Raw genomic sequence first — 27,226 nt, 5'->3', positions numbered from 1 at the left:
GTGTGTGTGTGTGTGTGTGTGTCTTGTTGTTACACAGACGGAGAATAATTGCCTCCACGTAGCGTTGCGTCGGGCAGAGCCGGGCCGATCTGCCGTACTTCAGCAAATCTCTGACATTTGTTGTTATGACAGGAATTTATACGTTGAAAGCTTCTTTATTAGGATCCTGCAGCGACATGTGGGGGATGTTAGATGAGATGATGTGACCGCTGACCTGTTGCTGAACTTAAGTGCAGATAACTTTGTTTAGAAGAAATGGCAGCAGGTTCTCTCACAACCGCTGCAGTCAATCAGTATATTTAGTAATCTGATTCACTGCTGCCACGATGGACGGGCGCCCGGAGGCTGCAGTGTCCGACCTCTCGTGTCTTGTGGTGCCAAATATTTTGCTCACGACTTGATTGCCACATTTTTACATTTGAATTTAAAATGAAACGCTCATCATTGCCAATCCTCTTATTATTATTATTATTATTATTTGAAGTTGTTTTTTTTTTTGAGGCAAGACAACAACCCCTGCAATTGTTTGGGCTCATCTGCAGATCCTTCACATGATGCTCAGCAGCGAGTGAAGATAGAAGACATTTCTGTTTTATTGGTCGTGCGGCTGCTTTAGAAGAGATTTTAAAAGAAGTAAAACAACTTTCTTTTCAAATCAGCAGCACACTCGTGCCTGAATATACGTCAGAGTTTGTGCCTCTGGTGGTGTCAGAGCGGGACTTCCCGAGCCAGGCGGAGAAGGGGTTTACCAGTCTTCAGTGGGTTTGGTCATCATGTCTGCAAACAAGCTGACAAAAGACACCACAAATGGATGGATAAAGAGCCCTGGTCTCCTCAGACGGTTTACGTGGTTTAGTTTTCTCCTGCCAGTTACATCTCAAGTGTTTGAATAATTGTTTAATTTTTGTCATGGATATCTGCAGTCATTTCACACCACATCTTCCAGCAACTTGGCACTTTAACACTCTCAGAAGAGTTCTATAAAATAGAAATATACACAAATTCACCGTCTTAATTTGTCGGTATCTACGTTTCGGCGGGGTTTTTTTTCTGCTCAAAGCAGTTTTTTTTTCCTCGAAAAAAGGTATTGTGGTATTGAATGACAAGGCATCATTCAGTACTCAATGGGGTTTAGGCAATATTCAGTGCTACCTAGTTGTTATGTGGTGTTTAAGTGTGCGTTTGTGTTTTACCTTCTCAGCGTGTGTTTACTGCAGATTGAGAGCTAAAGATCAGCCACCAGCAGGTCGTAGTAAAGGTGAGTAAATTATACCATCAGTTTGAGTATAAAAAGGCTGCTCAAAACTAGATTCACTCAACTTCCTCATAAACGGACACATATTTGATTTAAAGTCACGCAAGAAATGTTTTCTAGCCTTGATTGTCAAAATAGGAGCCCAGCACTAACGAAGTTATTTTAGCCTTGAATTTGTTCTCATTTCGTTCACACAGTATGTGGGTAACTAAGTTGAAAATGTGTTATCCTTGCAGAGTTCCCTGGAATTCCTTAAATCACTTGAATATTCAAGGTTTGAACAGTGCTTGGAATTTGAGCCAAGTACTTGAAAGTGCTTGCAGGTGTAACTGCATCATTTTCTTAGTAAGTTGTCTCCTCAACTGAGCTGTGGTTTGCTTTCTCCTCATACATTAATATGACTTAGTGCCAAGCTTTTTTAAAAAAAGGTCAGAAAATCCCCTACACTCCATTTTAATCAATTATTAATGTGTGAATTTTATTTTTCTTATACATGCTTAGAAATGTACATTTGAAAATGCTTAAAAAAGTGCCTGAAATTGCCTTGAGGGGAGGTGCAGGAACCCTCGGTAGAAGCCTACGGAAGCATCAAACCAAAGAGATTCCCTTTGTGTGCTTGATGTGCCCTTCAGGAACGTGTCACGGCTCCTGTACGTGAGGATCAAGCGGCGTTTCCTCCATGTGACTCTGCAGGCTGGAAGCTCTTCCTGTGGCTGCTGGTTCTCTGGGGTTTGCTGGTTTATTTCCACTAGGCTATGCTGTGCTCCCTGACCACTCTCCACTCCAGCCTGCTCACACCCATCCAGGAAAAGATGAGTCTTCACACCTCTTCGGCAGCCTTCCCTCCCTCCCTCCTCTACCCCCCCCCTCCCCACACACTTTTCTAACTGGCCTCCCAGCTCTTTCTGCTCTCTCCCTCTCTCCTCATCGCTCACCATCCTTCATCTCTCTCTCTCTCGCTCTCTCTTTTTTCTCACTTTCTCTCCATCCCTCCCTCCTTCTTTTTCTCCCTCTCTAAGGTGCTGATCAATTCACAGCCTCCCTGGGAGGTGTGAGAACACCCCCACTCCTCAACTCCACCTCATCCTCACCCATCCACCCCACTGTACCTACCACACCCCTTCTACATGAATGGTGGGTGACATGTGACTCCCTTACCCCAGTCCCTCACTCCTGGATTTTTATTGTGGGGTGGGCAAGTTCATAAGATGATGATGATACTCCTTTTTGTCTTTCTTTCTTTCTATCTTCCTGGTTTCACTCCACACTCTCTTCCACGGCAGAAGTGTCTGCAACGCCATTAGCACACCTGAAATAATAGCAGCAGTGACAAATGCTGCTGGGTGGGGGTAGAGGTAAGGAGGTGTGTGTGACAGAGCCAAGAGCTGGCCGTCTGTCTGTGGAGGGGTTAATTCAGACTCAGCAGCATTTCAGAGTAAAAGTGGAGCTGCTGACCTCGTGACTGGTGGCACAATGTGAAAATTGACTTGGAGCATTCAGCCGGCTATTATTAAAGGCCTCTGCAGTATTTGTACATACGGGCTTCAATCTATAGATCTGTGTGTGTGTGTGTGTGTGTGTGGGGGGGGGGGGGGGTTATACATGCATCTAATTTCACACAATTCTCACCATATAGGCAGGCAGATGTTAATCACATATGTATCCGTAGGTGTTACGCAGTGATGTCAGCGTGACTGTCACATCCGTCTTTTATCATCAGCCCACATGTTCACGTCGATGCCGCACATGTGCGGCTACAACACCAGGTTTTGTTTTTTGTTTTTTTTCTTTGCTGTTGTTGTTGGTATTATTGTAGCTAAATTTACATTTAATATATACACATTACGGCTGTGACATATATCGTTATAAATGGAAATCATTTTCCACTACGTCAGTATCATGCAGCTGCATTTGCCCGCTTTAATCAGGATTTACGCCTTGAATAAGGAAAAATAATTTTACTCGTCCATTTTCTTTCTTTCTGCTGTTAATTAACGTTAACAATATTAATCCTGCATTGGTGTTTGCTTTTTTTTTTTAATGAGATGCAACTTTTTGAGCGCACAGCTCTTCAACTTGAGTGTCGCCGTACCAGTTTGCATTTATATCATGACTGCAAAAAAAAGGGGAAAAAAAATCCCATGAAATATCATGATACAGTTTTAAATGTATACTTTTTACTTCCTATATACAGTGTATAAATGCAAGGTGTATTAATACACAAAGAGAAAAAAAAGTAAAAGTGGATCTACAGAGATTTGCAAAACAAAGGCAACAAACAAGACCACTGACTCCTGTTTATGTTTTATTAGTGTGTTCAATTATTTACATGACGGTAAAAAGTAAAGGGCTTCTTGATAGATGGAAGCAGTTTATTTTGCAATTCTGCAGAAGAAAATACAATTAAGGACGATGCAACAGGACTTCCGGTGGATTTCTGTTGCAGAGGATCAACTTTTTTTGCTGCCAGTGTTTTGCACTGACTGAGCTCCTGCTGCTCGGCTTCGTCTGTGTACCACATGTAATTTCCAACCGCTCCGCTAGAAGGCGCACATGATTAAGCATTAATGTGTGTGAGAAGAAAAGAAAAAAAAAGGAGCTCTGATGAACATTTGGGCCAAACTGCAGACCAGCACAAGAGGAGAGAACATGTTCTCTTCAGAGAACATTTCAAAGAGATCAGGAGCCCTGATTTGATCGTCACAGAAACTATTATCACTCAATGATAATCGCTATTAAACCACACTTCAGATCTCACACTACTAGTGATAGTCAGAACTATGACTGCTGCCATTATTGGACGTATTTAGTGCATCAGCGTGTTAACTGGCTTAAATAAATCGTCGTAATCGCAGAACGTCGTTGCAATGATGTGAGACAAACTCAAGAAGGAAATAATTCACCTTCACTATCTTCCATCACGACGTTATGGAGAAGTGACGTTTGCTCTCCTGCCTGCGTGACTCGCATGTAGATCAACTTTTACGCCAAAGGAAAGAAAATCTCTGTGTCTTGAGGATCTTTGTCTCTCTCTCCCCGGACCGACTGCACCCTGATGAATCGAGCTGGATCTGACTAGAAGTTTCATCTAATTAGATAAACAGAGCAAACATCGCAGCAGGTCTGTAGATCTTTTGTGTGTGTGTGTGTGTGTGTGTGTGTGTGTGTGTGTGTGTGTGCGTGTGTTTGTGCGCGTGTGCGCGCGCGCGCGTAGTGACACAAAGCAGAGGGACTCCACGGTGGCATTTGCAGATCTCAACACGTTCGGGGCGCAAAGCTGCGGGGGCTTCAGGAAGTTTGACCTCAGTTTGACTCCTCGGGCTGCCAGTTGCTCCTTGTTTCTTTAAACAGCCACAGAGCAGCAGCAGCGATCCGGACCATCATCACAAAGTCTCGGCCACTGATCCACATCTCTGACCTGCAGCTATTTTTAATGCTTTTACTCAGACGGCTGAAAATGAATTCATAACAACATGGCTGCAAACTATAACAAAAATTTAAAAAAAACTTTATTTCTTTTAAACTTTATAAATACTATATCACACCGTGAGGGATCCTAATGCTGCTGGGTTTGTTGTTTGTTTCTTTCTTTCTTTCCTAAATGAACATTATTGCAACTTCTTCTGTCTCCAACCGAGCAGGACGCGCACTAACACTTTTCATCAGCTCCAGCAGTCAAACATGCTGTCGATTTACATTTAGCCATCTGAGAGTAATACCTGCTGATTTTATTGAAACGACTCGGAGCATTACCGTCATCGCAAAGCGGATTAAACAGAAATGACGGTATTTGCCCCCCTGATCTCTTTCAGGATGCCCAAATGCGCTGACCCTCGAAAGAGCCCGCTGCAAGAGAGAAAGTAGAGCTCCAGTTTGCGTTTATGGACGCTAATTGAAGCAACGTAATTGCTTTATAATGCCATTGTAGTTATTTTAGAGTGGTCAGGCGCTGATGCGACCTCCTTTCATCAGAATTCAGCCCCGCTTCACCTCAGTGACCCACTAAAAATTTGCTGCGCCACCACAGTGGACTTTTAATATCCTGTTTTGCACTGAAATAAACACGCAGTTTTACTCGCAAACTATAAGAAACAACTTTGATTTGAAACACATTTCCTTGAATAAAACAGCTCAAGTCTTTTATATTATTTAAAAGGAAGGAAAGGATGGATACTCACCAACAAATTCAGAACTAACAATCTGGAGGAGAGCTTGTCGGTTGATTTTTTTTTTTTTTTCTAATTTTGATCCGGTATCTCTGTGCGTAAAAGTCCGTGCGTCCTCATCTCTGGCTCTCGGCTGTCCGCGCCCCGGAGCCTCGGAGCCGCCGGACTGAAGGAGCCTCCTCTGATCTTCATTCCATGCCTGTAAATTTTACCCCCTCGGATCCCACCGCTCGGGGTTTTTTTTCTTTCTTTCTTTTTTTTAACCACCGGAATCACCGCCGAATGTGTGAAGCCGCATTATCATGTTATGACACCGTTTCTGGCACCGTGGGCAGATGATCGATGACAGGACGCACTGTAGTGGAAAAAAAGCTCCCTTCAAACTGGCTGTCAGAGACCAGCAAGCCCCTTATGAGCATAATCAAGACATAATGTGGCTCTTTTACACACTCGTCCCGCTTATAGGATAGAGTGAGTAATAATAATAATAATAATAATAATAACATTAACAGTAAAGTTAGGTGACCATGAAGTGAAAAACAAAAAAATAAATAAGCCTTTTGGAATTCTCCAGCAATCATTTGCGTCAAAGTAAATCATCTCTTCATATCCCTTAATTAAATAACTCATAAATATTTCTCTCCGTTTTTTTGTTTCATAAATAGAGTTGTAAACTCGTTTTAATTAAAAAATTGATGAATTTAGCCAGCAGAATCCCCCCCTCCCCCCCTTACAGAATCAAATAAACTATTCTGTTCACACATGATTCATGGATATCATTACTTTCCCTGAAACGACTCAATCGTCTTAAGTTTCTTTTCCCAAAATGAAGTTTAGCCATCAATAACTTTTACAGCATCTGCGAACACAAACTCTTGAGAGTTTATTAATTGGTTCGTTATAAATTAGAGCGTTAATATTACTAATAAAGTTCCTAAACAGCCCGAGAGAGAGAGAGAGCGAGAGAGAGAGAGAGAGAGAGAGAGAAATAGCTTTACTTGGAACAAAGTCCTACAAAGTTGTGTGTGTTTTAACTATGTATTTTAGAGGTGTGTGTGTGTGAGAGAGAGAGAGCGAGAGGTGTGTGTGAGAGAGAAAGACAGAGCGAGAGAGACAGACAGACGTGTTTGTCAAATATTCCGAGTTTTTTTTTTTTTTTTTTTTTTTTTTTAGGGAATTTACAACCCACAGAAGCTGACAGAAAACGCAGAGTGCGTTTTGTTGTCGCTGACGTTGTTTTGTTTTGCACCTTCTTGCAAATGGGGCCTAAAACCGATCAATCAGCCACGGGATCGATCATGTTGGGAGCCAATAGGGGGCTCCCATCCCGGAGCCTCTCTGCTATTGGACAGGCCGGGCAGACTGGAGCGACCCATTCAGGGCTGCTGTGGGGGAGAGAGACGGACAGCAACTGTTAGGAGATAGAAAAAAAGATGATGGGAGTTGAAAGTTGTTGGTTCTTTAAAAGATTTATTTCATAAATCAGGGTTGGGACTGAGTAACCAAATATGAGAACTAATTACTGACCCGCAATTAATGCATCAAACCCCAGTGGGAGATATGTTTATTTATCCTCTCTCACGTGGAATTTTATTTTTAACTGCATTTTCAAGGAAATGCATTTCATTCTTTATTCTCACGCAAGTGCAAACGCTACAAGCTAAAACACTGCGAGGGGACAAGCTGCCAGAGGCCCCAACCGGCAAGACTGGAACGTTTGGCTCCAACACACGCGCGCTTTACGCGTGCACACGCAAACAAACACACACACACACGTCATGCAAATCTGATGTTGACAGTCGAAGAAGCTTGTTATGAAAACTGTAACGAACCCGCTTTAGCAGTAGAACTCAATTGTAGATGATCAAATATAAGAAGAGGGGTTGCTGACATACCTGACATCATCACACAGCTGCGTCACTTGAAAGTGTTTATTAGGAGCGAAGTGGATCTGGGAGGTCCGTGTTTACGGGTCCGGACTTCGGGGTAAAGTCACTTTACGAGGATGAGACATGGCTCTGGAGTCATAGGTGGATGTTCGGTGTTTTTCCTCGTGTTGTTCCAGCTCGCAGCGCGCTTGGCTGGGCTCGCAGGGTCCTCCCACCCCCCTCCTCTCCGCACGACTTGCTGCAGCCCGGTACGTTGTGTAAGACGCGACCTGTTATGGCCACCACTACTTCCGGGTTTCAGCAGTCTGGTCCAGATCCTCCGCTCCTCCTCAGCTCCAACACACACATCCATTGTACACAAACGGGCAGGCGGTTCACGCATACACACGCACACACACACACACACATACACACACACTCACACACACACACACACACTCACACACACACATATATATATACACACGCACACACGCACAGCATCGATCGTGGCTCCTTTAAGAAAGCCTAAGCCAGAATTATCACCCCACCTCCTCTTGATCTCCTCTAGACGCTTTTGCATAAGAAAATCAAGCCGGGAGTCGAGAGTGATCAAAGAAAACGAGAGGAGAGCTGCTTCATTTTTTAACTGTGATTGTGACCATTAACGTTTAGCTGGTGCCGACACCGTGGAGACGCGCGTCCCGACCATCTTTCATCTGCTACTTTTGACAAGCCCTCGCGTTTTTGACTGACAGGCGGAGTGGCAAAAAGCCATGAGAGTCGCTAGTGTTGTTTGAGGGACTATTTTGTTTTCATCCTGGTTTTTTGGAAAAGGACCCCGGCGCCGCTGCCCCGAGGATAGCGGAGGACCTACTCGCCGCGCCTGGGCTAAACTTGCGCAGAGAAGCGGGGGCTGGGTTCACCATTCCGTGGAAAACAGGGGGCACACGGGATTTTCCCCTCGTTTATTTGGATTTTCTTTCTTCATTTCTTCTCCACCCTGGCATCAGAGGGGATTTATCTAAACTGAAAGGACGACCAGGGAGTGAGGAGGGTTATGGCGCAACGGGTACGTAGGGCAATCCCCCCGAAAAAAGTTTCTCTTCTGTGCTTGAACGCGATCCTACACTGTAACGTGGCTTAATGACACACTCTCACACACACGTACACACACACACACACGCACACACACACACCCGCACGGACTTATACTCGCGCGGGGAAAGTTTCTCTGGTCTTCCTCACACATGGAGACAGAAATTCATATTTTTGACGTCTTTTGGCACGATATTACGCGCGGCCGCCGTTTGCTGGACAAACCGGCCCACCGTGGGACACCGGAGGAGCGGTCGCTCCTCTCACATCGGCTGGGTTTTGTATTAGTTATGACAGGCGATCATTGCGAACGGGGAGGGAAGCATACAAGTCTCAAACACTCATCCCTTTTTTTATATTTTCTTTTTTTTTTTAGTTGAATGAACTAAACGTGTGTTTATTAACCCGCTTTACGTCGCAAAATCTACAAATAACAAATCGCTATTGAGGCAATTTTTTACTAATGAGGTGATGACAAACACTTTGATTTATGTAGCCGGGGACTTCTCCACAGCAGCGGTGTGTAAAAGCAGATATGTTTGGGACACATTTGGCTTCTTAGTTTGGCACCGGAGCTGCACCACGCTGGGGTTTGCACCTCTTTTTTTGCCTTTAGGGTCGCCTTCATGCGCTCTTCCCCCGACACCTGTTTGTCACTTTCAGGGAGCAGTAGCACAAATCCAGCCTTTCCAAAACCAAAGAAGAAGAAGGAGCACAATCTTTTTTTTAAAAAGATCTTTGTAAAAAAAACACACACACACACACACACTCAAAAAACAGGGATTGAACATTTTAGCTTTTGCAACAAAGCAGCCGTTGATAACAATCAGGCTACAAACGTAAAAGTCTACGTCGTTTAACTCCCACGTGAAAACAACAACAACAACAACAAAAGAAGTTCAGAATATGCAGAGTGAAGAAAAACGCCAGATCTCTCGCGTGATGGGTGGCAACATGCTGCACAATTATTAGCCTGTAACATAACTGTTAAGTTTCAGACTGAAAACCCCGAGAGTGGAGCTGAAACGTTTTTACTGGCTAATGAAAACAATAAAAAAGAGTCTTGTTGTTATAGTTCATGCAAATCAGTATTTTTCGACATATTTAATTTTTCCCTCCCTCTGAGCCTCACCCACACAAAAAAAGTTGACAATAAATCTAGTTTTCACTGTAAAAAAAAAAAAGACGTATGTAGATTTTAGGTTTTCAATCTTCCTCTCTGGGAATAAGTGTAAAAAAAAACAAACAATAAAAGAAATAAACAGTTTTTCTTGTTTTCAAAGTGTCAGTAATTTTTTTTGAAAAAAGGCAGAAAAGTCTATTTAGTGCACTTGTATCAGAAATTGGTATAAAAAGAAATGCTGGAACATCTTGATTTATTTAGCAAATTAACTGTAGATTAACTTTTGAAGCCAAGTGTCCAGATGTTACTTTTACTACTTTAATAAACTTCTAAAGACTTTTTTCCTATTATTATTTAATGCAGATTATTCTTGTCCATGTATTTTGATTGTGGCTCCGTGTGTGTTTTGCTGTGTGCAGTACGAAGACTTGCCCCACTACGGGATGGACGGGGTGGGCATCCCGACCACCATGTACGGAGACCCGCACGGCGCCCGCTCCATGCAGGCTGTGCACCTCAACCACGGGCCCCAATTGCACTCCCACCAGTACCCACACACCGCCCACACCAACACCATGCCCCCCAGTATGGGCTCCTCAGTTAACGACGCCCTCAAGAGAGATAAAGACGCTATATACGGGTACGTGAGAGGCTCCGGTCTGCGGGGAAACTCGCTCTCCGGCGGGCAGGAGCGCACACAGGCCCGGAGGAGGCGGCCGGGGTGGGTTAGAGGGTGCTGAGCTCCTCCTGGAGAAAGAGCCGCTGCATGTCTGGGAAAAGCTCAACACTGGAGCCCAAAAATGCTGCAGTGGCGCTGGGAGCAGAGAATGGCTGCGTGGCTCTTCCTCCTCCTCCTCCTCCTCCTCCTCCTCTTCTTATCCTTCTTTTATTTGTCTAGTAATTTGGAGGTTTTATTTTTAATTAAACACTTGATTTTGCTGAGTTGATTGTATTTTAGGCAAGTAAAAAGTAACTTTCCTACGCTTAAATTCCAAAGTTCAGTATTTCACAGCAAAGGCTCCTAATTATTATAAAGCCTCTATGTCAATCAGCACTTTTGATATTTTCTTTTAATGCTCCTTTATGTTGAACTTTTATTATGAGCTAATAATGACCTTAAATTAAAAATTAAATTACTCTTGGTTAATGTCCCAGGAGTCAGCAAATTATAAAATATATGTCGTTCTAATCAACTCGCCTTTTATGCGCGTGAGTTATTAATTTACATGACTTTCTTAAAAGTTTTTGCACGCGGTGTTAGCACACAGGTTAAGCAGTGGTGGTCATTTTACGCCACAACTTTGGAAGACACATTCTCCTAAACACACATTACCGAGTTGCTCATATTTACTCTGACGACTTCAACAATTAAATAATTGTCAAACGTGGCCAGGAGAGCTGCGCTAGAGACACTTCGACTGAGTCCAAGGCTCCCAGGCGCGCCTAGATGTAATCACAGAAGTCTGCCCGCTGTTTGCAGCCTTTTCTCCGAGCCTCTGCATAATATAATAGCGCGGCTGCAGCGGCGGCAGCAGCAGCAGCAGCAGCAGCAGCAGCAGCCTCAGTCCCCATGGGCGAGTTGTTGAAGAGTAGCATGCCTGGCTAAATCTAGCCCGGAGTCGTCTTGACCTCGGCGCTCTTCTCTCTGGTGACATTTGCTATTGTGTGTGTGTGTGTGTGTGTGTGTGTGTGTGTGTGTGTGTGTGTGTGTGTTCGTTCCCAGGCACCCTCTGTTCCCCTTGCTTGCACTGATTTTTGAGAAATGTGAATTAGCGACTTGCACCCCCAGAGAGCCCGGGGTGGCGGGAGGAGACGTCTGTTCATCGGAATCTTTCAATGAAGACATAGCTGTGTTTGCAAAACAGGTCAGGAAAGTTTTTTCTCTCTCTCTCTCTCTCTCTCTCTCTCTCTGTCTCTCTCTCTCTCTCTCTCTCTCTCTCTCTCTCTCTCCCCTTCAAATCTGCATGCTCAGGCTGGTCGAGCTCTGACTGCCGTGAAGTGAATTCTGCATGAGAGAAAATACACTGACAATTAAAATATTTGAAGTGGCTATAGGCCTGGTTCGCTGTGGGACAAGTGGGGATCCACATTGCATTAGACTGCATTTTTATATTTCACATTACTTTAGTCATTATTTAAAACTTTAAGCTATTTCACAACCATGTATTTTTTTTTATATAAAAAACGTTTTTTTTGTTTGTTTGTTTTTTTTTTACTTCTAGATCCGTGCAGAAAAACCTTTATTTTCTTCGAATCCAGAGTTGGATAATCTGGTAAGATAATCTATTTATATCTATATTGATCTATTTAATGAGTCTATATCTGACCTTTCAACAGGCCTGTGCCAGCTGTTGTTTTGAGTGTGTGTTGGCAGCTTGTACATGTGTGTTTGAGCCATGTGGTGGTGAGAAGCTGAGGCAGGATTGGAGGTGATGTTCCTCTTTTTTCTGGGGGGGGGGGGGGGGGCTGTTTGATATCACCATGGCCCCCGGTTGTATGTGCACATGAAGGGGCCCTTATTAGACAGCTGCCACAAACCTTTGAACTCTGCATTGGAAAGTTGCTCTGTTCACGCTTTGTACAATTTGGTACTTTGACTGCGATATCAGAGTCAGATTTTCCTCCAGTTGCTGGCTCACAGATCTCCCAGGCTTATTGCTGCTCTCCTGTCTTCCCTTCACATAAAATCTATATTTATTTTTTGCATCTGTTGTACTTGTTTCGAGTGTAAACGTGCCCGTTTAACACCGAGACATGTTCCTTTTCATTTATACATTTTTTTTTTTAAAATTTTCTTTCATTTCCTCTAAACGTTTTCAGATGATTCAAGCCATTCAAGTTTTACGGTTTCATCTTCTGGAGCTGGAGAAGGTAATACTCGCTCACACATTTCTGTCCAGTGTGCCACTCCAGACCTACGGCTTGTATTTGCATAAATGTATTTTTGCTAGTCTGTTGTAATTAGCGTCAAAATCAATCATGGGGGCCATTTCTCTTCCGCGTTTAATCACGACGCAAGCTGTTACAACTGGAACGGATATCTCTGTGGCCACATCTCCCCCGCCATGTTTTAATGAAGTTTAATGCTGCTAGAAATTGCATGCAAGGTGAAACATATAGGCGAACTTTGCGGGGTTTTTTTTTTGGGGGGGGGGGGGGACGACGACGACGACCCTACGTGGAGGGCGTAAAGGCCCCCAGCCGCCATCTGTGGACGGAGGGAGAGTCGGAGCTGAGAGCTCTGTGGATATTAGCAGTGCAGTAAAACTGAACTTTTCTATTATTAAAGCTGTTCCAAACTTATTTCTCTACGTTCACCACCTCAGCTGCTGGGGGGGGGGGGGGGGGGGGCAACACAAAGACTGCATTTCCTTTGATTTTCTCACCTGTTTCTCATGCGCAAAGGTGCGCCACACTGGCTGCGTGATAATGTAATAAATTACAAGGTTTTACCTTAAATGTCAGTCAAGCGGGTCAGTCTCCTCTAATGGCCACTCGCCGGGCCACCGATGATGAATTTAACACGGGTGTTGAGTGCGTTGTGGCCCGTGAGCCCTCTTGTCACTGTCAATTTTCGACGATATCTCTATTTTGAGAGGAAAGAAAAAAGGAAAGTTACGCACTGTGGGGAGACGGCACGGCAGCAGAACCGGGTCCACCCCCGGCTCGAGACGGTCCAACGTGAACTATCAGAAAAGGAGACGATAATTAAAGAATACTTTAAAAAAAAAAAAAACTTTGAGGTTTTTTTTTTTAAAGTAATTAATCAAAGTGCGTGTTTTATTTTGAAAAGTGTTCAACAACTTTGGAGTAAAAGTCAGATGTTCCAGTTAGTATTGTTTGCATGTGGAGGCAGTCATATTAGTGTGTGTCTGCACCTGTCACCCTCGTGTGTGTGTGTGTGTGTGTGTGTGTGTGTGTGTGTGTGTGTGTAGCAATTGTGGACGAGTCTGTGACGCCTGTTCCTCGTGTCCCTGTAGGTACACGAGCTGTGTGATAATTTCTGTCATCGGTACATCAGCTGCTTGAAAGGAAAGATGCCCATCGACCTGGTCATAGACGACCGAGAGGGCGGCTCCAAGTCAGACAGCGAGGAAATCACGAGATCTTCGGTCGCCCTAGACCAGGTATGGCAGCCTACATCTCCAGATCTGTGTGTGTCCGTGCGTGTGTGTGTGAGTGTGTGCGCGCGTGCCTGTGCGTTCTCCCTGCTGGCTATTCTGCTATTCTGGGTCACTACTCCGCTGCTGCTGCTGCTGCTTGCTGCTGCTGCTGGTGCTGCGCTGTTATTTGCATATGATTAAGACCATTTTACATTCCGTCCATCGGAATGAAAAATTCTCTGAATAATGTTACGTCTTATTGGCCCATTAAGACTTTGAACCCGGAACCGACCCGGGAAGATTAGCTGGGAAAGCATCGCCATAAACTTGACCTGTTTCATGTCGATTTTAATTTATTACCTCTCTCTCTCTCTCTCTCTCTCTCTCTCTCTCTCTCTCTCCTCTCTCTCTCTCTCTCTCCCCTCCTCCTCCTCCTCTCTGGTTTTATTCATTTATTTATTTATTTTATTTTTGGGGTGGAGGAGCGAGGTGTTAGCAGCGTAGCCCAGGAGAGCAGCAGCAGCAGGATGCTCGACTGTGGTTTAGGTACCTCGCGTTCTCCACTGTGGAGTTCACGGTTCATTACGCGTCTTGTCAGTATTTTTCTTTAGACATGAGTGCACATTGCTTATCGAGACCCCCCTCCTCTCCTCTCCTCTCCAGACCCCTTCAGAGTGCAGAGATTCTGCACCAATAAGGAGCTTCATTTTTTCTTCTTCTTCTTCTTCTTTTTGTCAGCTATAGAAGGAGCGCGGGTATTAAAGGTAGATTAGGGAGTGTTTCCTTTTGTGCAGATATTAGAGATAACCACAGCCTTCATTATGTGCTCCGGTGACTGTTGGCACTCCGGGGACATCGTAGTGCGCGCCTGGCCCTAATGGTCCATGCACTGCTGTTAAATAATGAGAACCCTGATTAGAGTTATGCAAATCTGGATTATTATTATTTTTTGGACTCTTAATATTTGTGCAGTAGTCAATGAGAGCAAAAAAAACCCCAAAAAACAAAAACAAAAAAGAAGTTCTTTGGGGTGGAAAAAGTTGGACAAGAGAGAGGAGGAGGTGGTGGTGGTGGGGGGGGGGGGGGGGGGGGGGAATCAAGTGTCCAAATTAAAGGGATCAGTTGGATAGTCCGACATAAAACGTAATGACGCGATGAGGCTAAATAATTTAAATCCGTGGACTTCCATATGGTTGAGAGGCTGGTCTGTGTGTGTGTGTGTGTGTGTGTGTGTGTGTGTGTGTGTGAGAGAGAGAGAGAGAGAGAGAGAGAGAGAGAGAGAGAGAGAGAGCGCCACCAGCTTTTATGTTTGTGCTGAATGGCAGGACTGGGAGCAGACTGGGGCCCAGACCCCCCCCCCCCCCCCCCCCTCCATCCCTGGCCCTTATGTCTGATTATGGAAATGAGAAAGATCACCCGGAAGATAATACTTCATTTAATCCAGAAACAGAATTAAATAACACAGACGCCACTTGCGCATTTAAGTGTCTCTTTGAAGGGCTTGTTGTATTCTCCAGGGGGACTCAGTTGTCAAAAGTTTTTTTTTCCTTTTCTTTTTTTAATAACAGATAGGTCAGGACATTGAATGAAGCCTTATGGTATATCGCTATGGAAATAGAATGTGTTAAAACCCCTGGGTTTCTAGGTATATGAAGAAAATTATGTTGTGCTTGGGGCACTGATGCAGATCTTTAATTGACTGTAAGATGAAGACGTGGCCTAATTTAACATAATGATGGTCCCTATATATATATATATATATATATATATATATATATATATATATAAACCGATCCAGGGCCAATCCAGAGAAACCTATATATGTTTACACTGGTAGAATAATATCAATGGCCTCAGGCATGGCTATAAAAGACAGAGCAAACTTTTTGACAGATGTGTAATATTGAAGGATGAGCTGATGTTCCAGTAGGATGACTTGGAGACTGTCCCCACCAGCAGCGGCGGCGGCGGCGGCGGCAGCGGCAGCAGCAGCAGCCTGTGTGTAAATGGGCATATCCAAACAGGCAGAGGCAGAGCCTGCATGCCTCTCACTGCTGAATACTTATATTGTCACTTTAATGGCACTGCACTTCATGACTTACTTGAATTTTTTTTTTTTTTTTTTAAATTCGGTGGTGGGCTATTTTTGTGTGACATCTTATCTGCAGTTGTTAGGCAGTGACATCCTTAACGAATTTGCGTTGTGTGTGCATTATCTCTTTCCATATGTATTTTTAATATATGCCCTCGGGCATAAAGTTGAAGCGGACTGGAAAAAAATGCTGAGAATTTGCACAAAGGAGCAATGTTAACAAGATGGAGAAAGAAGGCACATTTATTCATAAACCAATTTATTCCAGTGAGGCGACTGTAGCAGAGAACATAAAATGTCAGGAAAAAAAAATACTTTGAATTTATTAAACTCAACAATCCAACGACACTAACTTTTCTTGCTGAATTATGCGCCCTGGTGTCATCACAGCGATATTGGGAATACTCCTTACATGCTTTTACATTGTTGTGTTTTTGTTGGGCTGCCGGTGCAGGCGAGTGTGGAGAGACACTGAGCACCCCTTTGAAAAGAAAGCAGCGCATAGCTGAGAGGTGAAAAAGTCAGAGAGGCTCTGCGCCGGCTTGTGAATGCAGTCCAGCCAGTTTGGGCTCACCCTTCTGTGTTTGCGTGTCTTTGTGTAGGTGTGTGTGTGTGTGTGTGTGTGTGTGTGAGAATGAGTGAGTGAGCCGGAGCTGTGTGCCTGTCTATGTATATGTGTGTACACTGCTGTGTGCATGTGTGCGTGTGTGTGTGTGTGTGTGTGTGTGTGTGTTCAGACTAGCCTGATAAATGCAGCACCCCCCCCCCCCCCCCAGGTGCTATGTGAGTGGAGTGACTGGTTAGCACTAGTTGGACTCTGTTAACTCTTTCCCTGCTGCTCCCCGGAGAGATTCCCAACACTTTTTCTTCACTCCAGCAGCACATTTCCAGTTGTCTCGTAATAGGTCGACATCGTGCTCTGAACTCACAAAAATAAAGAACCAATAAAATAATTATTTTCTCCAGAAGGAGTTTTTAAATATGTTTCCTATCAGCAGTCACTCTCCTTATTTTTTGTCTTCATATAGATGAGTCAGATTCATGAACATTCTTCTCATAAACTGTAGTTTTTATGAATATAGCTTCATCTGGACACACTTGTCCTGTATGAATAACTTCTAACTCAGCCAGTGCATGTTCTCTATTCCCAACACTCTCCTCATTTACACTTTAAATACCTGTCTGAATGTAACTCATTCCTCTATGTAATAATTTAATAAGTTACTTTAAAGCAAACATGATTGTAATCATCACTTATTCCGATATGCATGAGGTGTTTGTGTTCGTAACTTCTCCTGCATATGTAACTTCTATCATGCATCGCATGTCTTCTTTTTAATATCTACTTGATCAATTTACATATAACTCAAAATCTTCTCGCTCTAAAACCTCTCCTAAATTGCTCATCAAGCTGTAAGTCTGTTTATCCGACTTTCTTTATTTATTTGCTTCTTTAGCAGTTTGCATCTTGTGGTACTTGTACTATTTGTGTGTGTACTCGCTACCTCTAGTGGTAGAAGTCACTCTGTTGATTGCGTCTCTTCTTGTGTTCACCTCCGTCCAAAGAAGCACAGAGGTATTTCCATGCTGCTGTACATCGTTTGCGCGGTTGCCTTTAATTGCACAAAGAGCGCGGGGAGGGGCAACAGCAATTTGCTAATGAACTGTGAGGGCCGGGTTCTCCTCTGTAGAGCAGAACACTACTAATAGCACTGAGGACTCACTCAAGCTCTCAAGAGCTCCTCTACTTGATTGAGCCGTGCAAGCTGAAGTGGGACTGGAAATAATTGAAACTTTGCTTAAAAAAAATATTCACCATCTGACTTTTTTGTAGCCGTAAGTGGGTCTTAAACAATCATGAATCCTCAGCAGGTGATCTGTTGGGTTCGTTTAGGGGGGAGGTATTTGCTTTTTTATTGAGAGTGTGATTTCTTTTTTGTCTGTGTTGAATGAAACGGTGCGCAATCAGAATCTACACGTTTGCTGTTTTGGTTGTATCTCACACAATCTCTCCTTGTGTTAGCTCAGTGTTGTGGTCACTGTTAAAGAATTTACTCTTGATAGCGCTATCGCTGTATCTTTTCCCTACACAATTGGCACTGTTATGCAATACAAATGCTGGTTTCCAGGTCAGCGAGACCCAGCAGTGTTGGTTTAGGTAACTCTGGTGGTCATAGAGTGACCTCTGCCCCTCCCTCCCAACTGAATGGAAACCCTGAGCGGCGGGGTCATCCTCTGTTTTCCTAATCAGTACACCACTATCGCTAATCTATTTGCTTCTCGTTGGCATATGGATTGAGTTACTTACAAGGCACACTCTCTCTCTCTCTCTCTCTCTCTCTCTCTCTCTCTCTCTCTCTCTCTCTCTCCTACAGTGGCACGCCGCTGTTCGTAATACAAACTTTTGAATCATCGCGGTGATTGTTGGTAATAGCAGCTTTTGTAGTTGAATAGAGGAGAGGTTTGACCCCCACTCACCTCCTCCCTCCTCTACACCACCCCCCCCCCCCCGCCTTCCTCCCTAACCCTCAACTCCCCCTCTCTTTTTTTTTTTTCCATCGGGGAGTGAATGCGGGGCGGCTGTTAAGGATTCAACAAGTGATACAAAGAGGCGACCACGTGACTTGTGTGTTTCTTAGCCTCTTCATTATTGTGGCGGAATAGCAAGTAGGGGTGATTCTGATTAAGCAAATCAAGACCAGAGTGACTTCAAAGAATGTAACGGGCTTCTTGCATATCATATACATTTGTTTTTTGTTGTTTTGTTTTTTTGAGGTCTGATTTATTAGCTGTTCACAAATCAAGCTGGAAACTACTGGAGCCATATTGTCACAGATAGCAACGAGATCTCACTTACAAATAAAGTTGCTGGCTTGTGTCTCGTGTTACTTATGATGGGCGGCCATGTCTGTCCCTGAGGCCTGCTGTGGTTTCTTTGGCTAAGTAAACAATAACCTGGCTTAACACATGTGTACTTAGCTAATGGAAAGTTCCTCTCCCCCTTAACCCCCTGTGAGCTTCTGACAATGGCCACCGTCACAAACAGCCCGTCTCCAAGGGATCCACTGCGAACATCCCAGCAGCACGGCGGCGGCAAGTCGAGCTAAGCTAAAGCTAATGAGGAAACAGCAGCCAAACATGTCACTCAGAAATTACACCTGCCTTTTCATTCATGGAAGAAGAAGAAGAAAAAAAAAAGAAGAAATGTGCTTTGTTTGGTGTTAGCTAGCGTGGAGGGGAGAGCACTCGAGGTAATGTTTTTGTTTGGATCTCAGTTCACAGAATAAACAGCAGGAGCCGAAGTGGAGGAGGACTGAGAGAGAATGAAAATCAGTTTGTCAGTTTCCATGAGTGTCATCTAAATGCACTTTGAAAGCTTTGGTAATTATCTCAAACATGTAATTATCTTTGGTTGTCTCGATGAGGTTAACCCACCGGTTCTGAAGAGTACCTGACGGCTATTCAGTGTAGCATACTTTACTTACTCAAGAGACCAAATCCAGTTTTCTCCCTTACCCCCTTCAGCAATTATAAGGTTATTTCTTTATTCTTTGTCTATTGTGAAGAGTTAGGGAGGAAGGGGAGAGCAGAGAAGAATAAGAGGGGGTGTTGGTCTTTTGCTCTTTTTTTTTTTTGCACCACGCATACCATTATCACCCCTTTTTTTTTCTTTTTTTGGAAGCAGTAATAATGCAGCAAAGGGAGGAAAGGGGTGGATAGAGAGAATGCAGAGGAAGTCGGGCATGCACTTGCCTGGCCGGTTATCAGAGAGGCAGATCCTGCTTTATCTAGTCACAGTGGAAGGCAAAGTAAACAAGAGTTTACAATAGCTGGCCTTTCAGCCCTTTTCACTAACAGCTTCGCCATGCACCAGCATTCGGCTGAGTGGGTGTACGTGTCCCAAAGTTATTGCAGGCCATCTCGCCGCTGCAACAAATGGCATTCTCACAGATTTCAACTTGAGGAAGCAGCGCTGTTGCAAAGGTCAGAAACGGTGTTAAAGAAAACAACTGCAGTGAGCAGATGCACCAAAGCGTTCTCGGGGATGGAGTAGCCCAACTGTCATCTCTGATTCAGATGTACCACCAATGAAGAGTGTATACGTGGGGGGTTATTTGGATATTTATGTCTGCGCCGTTAAGTATGCACATATGATTATTCCTGCACACTGCTTGGCTCAGAGGGAAAAGTAAATATCCATATCATCACAAAAAGATATTTCAGAGTGGAGGAAAGAGGAGGGGCAAAGCACAACAACCTTAACCATTATCTTTATTATTGCAAATGAATTGGCAAGGCAACATTTCTTGCATGAGTGCTTGTATGATATGGGGTCTGGCACAGCGAGAGAGGAAAGCCCCCCCCCCCCCCCCCCTTCCCTTTGCATCTTAGATGCGGCACAATGCTTTGGATTGGAATGCCTCACTGATCATAGCGGAATCAGAATTTCCAGCAAGGAAAATCTTTTCATGGCGAATTAGGGTGGTGGAGGAAAGAAAAATGGTAATGAAAAAAAAAAGAGAAAAGGTACGCATGGCTCAGAAGCAGGGTTCCCTTGGCTTGGCGCGGCAGATTTAAGAACTTTAGCTAAAGCTAGGCAGAATAGGATGTGGAAAATTGAATTTACTAAACAATTAAGCATTGAATTAATCTACAACCTGAGAGAGGGAGACAGAGAGAGAGAGAGAGGGAGAGAGAGAGGGGCAGACAGAGAGAGGGGAGACGAGGTAGGGGGACCATGGCGGCTCATTAGGAGGACGTAGAATAAATCAAGTGTGTAGCTGTGTGTGTGTGTGTGTGTGTGCAGAGGGGCAGCTCTCTTTCTTTCTGTTTCCTCGAGCTTTCTGTTTATGCATCTATTCATTGGGTGAATTTACATATCCCATATTTCCAAGGTGGGCCTCTCTATAGCTGTGTTAGCACAGGGTGTGCACGCCTTTTTGTCGTTGTGTGTCTTGTGGTCAAGGTGTGTTCTTTTGTCGTATGTGACAGTTCCATGATGTGTTTTCATGAGGTAGATGAAAAGTTTTTGTGACCATAAAAAAACTAAACCGTTTTAATATATTTGTCTGTGTGTGTGTGTGTGTGTGTATGTGTGTGTGTGTGTGTGCACGCACATGCTGTATGTACTGGTATGTGTGCACATATGTGTGGGTTGTGTGATCTCAGCCGTGTGTGTATTAATTGCGTGTTAGATCAGTAGTGCGCCTGTTCCGTCTAAGGGCGGCCTGTGATTATAAATAAACTCCCCGTCCCCGCAGAGATGCCACCAGGCCTTGTCTCAGCCCGGCCCCCTTTCCCATGGGGCCGAGGCGGCCACCTCCCAGCAGGCAAAGCGCTCTTTTGTTCAATTACAGCTAATGCAGAAGTTTGCCATTTCCCCCTCCACTTTCTAATTATATTTTCAAGTGGAATTTGTTACAGAATTAAAACAAAAAGAAAAAAAACGAACCATTTTGCAAGCAGAGACTCTTGGTTTTTTTTCATATTTGGCATCCCCAGGGTACTGTGCTATCCGCATAGCTCTGTATAAACAAGTTCTGCTCATTTTTAAAAGCTGCACTTTTGGAGGAGCTGGCAAAAGCCCGGGTTAACTGTTTGTGCGCCGAGCATGTGGTCTGGATTACCTCACTCTTGATGTTCTCTGGAGTTACTCGGTCATGCACGGGTGTTTCATTTTTCAGTGTTCCACGGTCAGCAAAAAAGAATTTGTAAGAAGTGGAAAAAAGAGCGAGAAAGAGAGAGAGATCCTCTTGGTATCTTATCCCCATTTAAATTCAACATCTATCTACCAAATCCTAGTCATGCCTTTGCTTTTGTGCCTGTTTTTTTTTTTTTTTTTTACAAAGCCTAATTTGGAAAACAATGACTATATTGTCCATGTAAGCACCGGATTATAATTTCATAGCCCAGGAACATCAAACAGGCCCTAATAGACCCCAAATGTGTTGAATTTGCTGCCTTGTGTAGCCCTGTCTGTTGCTGGACTCCATCTACATTTGGTTGAAGACCGACCCTGCGTCATGAATAATGTGTACTTTTTTTTTTCTCACGATGTTAAACTCCACTGCAAATCCTCTTCAGAGACACAGCACCACTACAGTACCCCAATTGAAACCAGTTGTTCCACATTGCGTCTCCCTCTCCCTCTCCCTCTCCCTCTCTCTCCTCTTCTGCCTCCCTCTCCTCCTCTGCGTGGGTTTCTATCACTCATTTTGTCACATAGCCATTAAAAGCAAGACACCGCATTGCCCCCTTGATAACTGCTTCTATTTGATTTGACGGTGCAAAGATAGGCCCGCACAGGTGGAGGAGTAGGATCCGGCAAGTGTTTTGTTTGTCACGTGTTTGTTTTCGGTGTGTATGATATTACAATAGATTCCATTTCCCTCCACTTTGAAGTCTTCTCTGTCTCTCCCCCCTGTCCTCGGTGCTAATGTTGCTTTTCAGAGGCACTGAGAGATAAGGGGTAACATCTGGTTTAGCTTCAGTAGTACCGAGCGGCTTTGTAAAAAAAAAAAAGGGGGGGGTGAGTGTGTGTGTGTGTGTGTGTGTGCATTTGCTGAACAGTTTATGCAGTGTGTGTGTGTGTGTTTGGATGCGTAAACCTAAAGGTGTAGGTGGCGCTTGTATCTTGTGTTTGCGTTCTGCCGTCTGGATCATCAGGTGTACAGCAGGTCTCCCACCATAAAGCCACATCTCCCCAGTCGTCACTAGTCATCGACGAGAGGAAACTAACTAATCTTGATCATCTGTTAGAAAAAAACAAAACAAAACAATGAACTTCCACTTAGCTAGTCCCAACATCCCTCCGTCTGTCTATAGAAAGTCAAGTCCCTGTGAAGAATTCGCTCTAGACTATTTGAAAAGTACATTCAGATAACGTCTGTTATGATTTGCCGCTATATAAATAAAATTGACTTGACTCTCCGCTCTGCTCATGCTTAATTCTTGCTTCATTTTTGTTGGAGGAACACTGTGGGAAAGCTGATTTGGTTATGTCTTGGCTTTGTGTGATGAGATTTAAATCTAAATGAGTGGGATTGCTCATCTATTTTTTTTGTTTTGTTTTTGTTTCATTCTTGGTCAAAACAAAGGATTTCTACTTATGTAGCAATACTTTGAGTTATTTACCTCTCTCTGGTCTGCTCTGCATGGATGACATCACTCCCTGGCGCTGGCTGCGGTCTATCTTAAGTTGTAGCTGTTTTGTATTTTCATCTGCTAGTGGTTTGGGCCAAATGGAGACAGCCGAGGATTGCATGCCTCAGAAAGCTGGGAACTAATACAACATGTTCTCTTGCTCCTCGTCTGGGTCTTTCTCTTCATCCAGCCTTCAATAATCCTCATTCCATACCATTGTTTCATGGGTTAACACACACACAAACATACGCACACACACATACACACTGCGTGACTGGGCTGAAGGCTGGCAAATGATGAATTTAGTTTTGGTCTCTGTGTGTGTGCTTACTTTTACAGTTTAAGCATGCAAAAAATAAATAAATCTAATTTTACAATGAGATTAATTCAGCTAATAATGAAAACGCTGACGTTTCTTTTTCTCGTCTCTCTTGTTGTGACAGACATCCTGGAACAGAGACCATGACGACACGGCATCCACGCGCTCCGGTGGCACGCCGGGTCCATCCAGCGGTGGACACACATCGCACAGCGGGGACAACAGCAGCGAACAGGGTAAGACGGAGGGTTTTTGTTGTTGTTGTTGTTGTTGTTTTCGTAAGCAGGTGGAGATGAAGTGCTGCGTCACATCGCATCAATCAAACACACTAAAGACAAGTTTGTCGTGCTGGTTGGAGGTGTTTGCAGAGCTTTCAGGTCTGAGGTTACGCTCGGTCCAAACTGAGAGCTCCTGGACCTGATGGAGCAGAGCAGACGGTGTGTTGGATGGCTGGGACCCAGGTCCTGAGTAGTTTCTGAGTCCCCGTGCCAACCTGTGACCTGCGTGTATGTTTTAAGTTACAGTCCCTCGGCGTGCAGAGCAGTTAGTTTACATCTGAGCGTATCTGGTTGTGTTTGCGTGCTTTTGCTCGGATTTAAACTCCCATTCTGCACTTCGGCTTAGCAGAAGTACACGGCTGGATGGACTCTTCTCGAGATTCAGGAGCATTCTGATACTGAGAAGTGTGTGTACTTCTCTGAGGAAACAAAAAGATGACATTTTTAGGGCAGAGGTCTCAAACTCTAAGTACCTCAGGGTTGTGTGAGATGATATTTTTATTTATTATTTACTTGTACAGATTTTATTGGTTAAAATTTGAATAATAAGAAAAGAAGTCACTGGCTGTATTTCAGTATAATTTGATATTGAGGGGAGTTTGACACTTTTGTGTTTTTATTTGACGTTAATGAGTTGCATCTCTTATAAGGAAACAATGGCTTTGAAGTGTCAGCCGTCACTGCAGGCTGACAGTTGTTGCATCTATTCTGCACTAAAGAATCGTACGTACAGTCTGTAAAATGTAGCAGCAACTTCCAGGACCTTCTGCTTCTTTGTGTTATATTTGGCCTTAATTTTCGAGGGTCTGATGTATTCTGTGTTCCTTCTTTGTCCAGACAACGATGCTGACCTGAAGTGGCTGCACTCTAAGAATAAGTGTGTGTGTGTGTGTGTGTGTGTGTGTGTGTGTGTGTGTGTGTGTGTGTGTGTGTGTGTGTGTGTGTGTGTGTGTGTGTGAGAGACAGAGAGAGAGGGACAGAGAGAGAGAAAGAGTGGTGGGAGAATAGGTTGGTGTTGGTGGAGCGGCATTGCAAAAAAAAAAAAAAAAAACCAAGAAGAAAAAAAAACTGTAGGCAAAAAAGCAACTTCATATATTATTGAAGGCGATGTCAAGGCGAGCAGTTTGCAGGGTTGCCAGTGCCAGGAGGCAGAGCCTGGGTGGGAGCACAGAGCGCCGCCATGCCTTCCACTCCAACGAGCAGCCATTTATATTGTCAACACACACATTCACTCTCTCTCTCTGTGTCTCTATTTCTCTGTCTCTTTCTATGTCTCACGCTCGCTATCATCCTCCCTCTCTATCTCCCCATCTATCTGTCTGCTGCTGTTTGTCTTTCTTTCTCACACAATCAGCTTTTCTTTAGCAGAGAAGCAGCAGCTGAGGGACTGAGAGCTGAGATGAGCTGAAGTAAAAATGAGAGGAGGAGGAGGAGGAGCAGGAAGAGGAGCCTTAATTGATAAAAATGAGTGAAGTTAGAGTGAAACAGAGAAAGATAGAGCAAGTGTTTTTGTCTGTGTGTGTGTGTGTGTGTGTGTGTGTGTGTGTGTGTGTGTGTGTGTGTGTGTGTGTGTCTACCTCTGATGACTAATGGTTCTGGGCAGCCAGGCACGATCTGATTGGTTGCTCTAATGAGTGTGCTCTGTGCTGAGTTTAGGCTGCTGCTTCGGTGACCTTTGACCTCTATTGACCAAACTGGCACTTCATTTTTCACATCTTTCCAATTATAGTCCCACCCCTTATGTTGGCCTGACTTCTCTCTCTCTCTCTCTCTCTCTCTCTCTCGCTCCCCCCCCCCCCCCTCTTCTCCTCATATCTTTCTGTCTCCCAACTTATCCTGGTTGTTGTAGCTTTTGTTTTTTGGTTGATGTCTGTGTTTTGGTGTGTGTCAGCTGAATGAATGAGGCACTTTGGAGTGTTTGGACCTGAACACATGAACGTGTTGGTATGGTTACTTGTAGGTTTGCTGAATGCGGTGAATGTAAGATGGCACATGGTTGTTTTTGTCACTTTAATCACCATAGAAATCTGTGGTGTTATCATCAAATTCAGCCAGAAAATAAGTTCCTGTTTGTTAGTTCCAGTTTCTCAACTTTCATCAACTATTTTCAAAAATCTATAAACTCACATTTATAAATTTTTACGCTGCAGCACACATATAAGCAGTGTCTTTATGTACAGTAGGTTTTTAAATCTTTAAACAGTTGGACTGTTGTCCTTGTACCAGAATTGAAGAATCAGGGACGAATCAATGTGTAGACAGAAGTACGTCCGTCTACGGGACGGTAGGTGGCGGGCTGCCCTCTTACAGCTGCTGCCAATCAGAATTTCTTCTGGTCCACCAGTTGCATCAAATACCGAACAAGTTAGCAGGGGAACGGATGAAAGACTGTTGAAGGAAAGAATGGACGTCTTCTTACTTTAGGGTTTTTAACTCCTCGAGCTGAGACAACATAATGTCCTCATCTGTCCAGAATTACCATGCAGTGTCCAACGTCTGGGTGAAATACTCTAACTGAGCATGTGCAGAATTCCGAAATGGGGCTCAACTTAGTATCATTTCAGTCCCATGTTCATGTTTATGTGTATTTTTAAAGTCCGGTTTTAGTCAGACTAACACAGTAAATCAACTTGTCTAAAATCATCATCCGAGTCCTGAAAAATATCTCAGTGTTTGCATTTCAGTGTATGTGTGTGTATGTGTGTGTGTATATGCTTCCTGCTTTCTTGAGGTGTTAATGCAGACGCGCGCACACACACACACACACACACACACACACACACACACACACACACACACACACACACACACGCAGTGACAACGGCAAATACCGGAGGACATCTTGGACTGGTTTCAGGTTTATGTGGGTTAAGAGCTATCACTGCCACGTCATATTGGCTCTGGCAAATTGTGTGTCAGTCACTTGGTAATCCCAGTAAGCTGGTTATTTATCTGTTTGGCACTTTGCTTGCTCTCTCTCTCCCCCCGACAGCTTCACCCCACCGTCTCTCCTCCCTCTCTCTCTCCTCCCTCTCTCTCTCTCTCTCTCTCTCTCTCTCACACACGCTCTTTCATCTTCACATCCTCCCTCTCTTCTCCGGTTTTCCCTTGTCTCCCACCTACTCTTGCGTCTCTCTTTCATTTTGCTCTCAGTCGGGTTCTCTTCTTGTGTATTGCTGCGCTTTTCTCTCTCCTCCCCCCTTTTTTTCTTCCATGCCTCCCACTCACTCTAAAACACTACCTTTGTTTATCTTCCTTTCCCCTTCTCTCACCTCTCTTTGTTCCTCTCTCTATCTATCTCTCTCTCTCTCTCTCGCTCGCTCCATCTTCTCCAACTTTTTCTCACTGTTCTCCCTCCTCTTTTGCATCCTCTCTTCATGTCTCCTCGGCATCTTTTCCTCTTATCTTTCCAATTGCTGTTTCTGTCTGGGCTACACTCGTTCCTCTTTCATATGCATTTTTGCTTCTCTTTATCTTTGTTCTGTGTTGTCTTCCTCTCATCTTCTTCTCTCCCTCCTCTGATTTCCCTTGCACTTTCTCCCTCCTCTCATATGCCTTTTACACATTGCTTTCTCACTGACCTTTCCCTCTCTACCTCTATCTTCCACTTTCCTCCCCTCTGCCTATGGAGCTGCACAGCTACTCTACCTCTTTTACTCATTCTTCCTCACATCCGTCCTTCAATCTCTTTACTCAGTCTATCAAAACACGCTTTCACTCGTTCCCTACGTCTTTTTCTCTTTTTGTAACCCCCTGCTTGTCTCTTCATCATCTGCTCCAT

At 44.1% G+C, this 27,226-nt stretch overlaps 1 protein-coding gene across 1 annotated transcript in view; it reads left to right on the top strand.

The window, feature by feature from the left end:
• Window positions 1-7,618: 7,618 nt before the first annotated feature.
• meis1b (Meis homeobox 1 b) overlaps window positions 7,619-27,226 on the top strand; it is an 83,834-nt gene continuing 64,226 nt past the window's right edge. The window contains exons 1-7 of the mRNA XM_086179618.1: window positions 7,619-8,361; window positions 9,930-10,150; window positions 11,234-11,375; window positions 11,733-11,783; window positions 12,331-12,381; window positions 13,491-13,637; window positions 23,292-23,403. Coding sequence (XP_086035744.1) covers window positions 8,350-8,361; window positions 9,930-10,150; window positions 11,234-11,375; window positions 11,733-11,783; window positions 12,331-12,381; window positions 13,491-13,637; window positions 23,292-23,403 — 736 coding nt within the window. The 5' untranslated portion in view covers window positions 7,619-8,349. The remainder of the gene's footprint in view (window positions 8,362-9,929; window positions 10,151-11,233; window positions 11,376-11,732; window positions 11,784-12,330; window positions 12,382-13,490; window positions 13,638-23,291; window positions 23,404-27,226) is intronic.

The sequence above is a fragment of the Aulostomus chinensis genome, chromosome 16, assembly GCF_037954235.1.
Source record: "Aulostomus chinensis isolate RoL2024-O1b breed Wild chromosome 16, RoL_Achi_v1.0, whole genome shotgun sequence".
NCBI lineage: Eukaryota > Metazoa > Chordata > Actinopteri > Syngnathiformes > Aulostomidae > Aulostomus > Aulostomus chinensis.
Note: the sequence above shows the minus strand (reverse complement) of the source record. Positions and strands in the feature narration are given on the sequence as shown.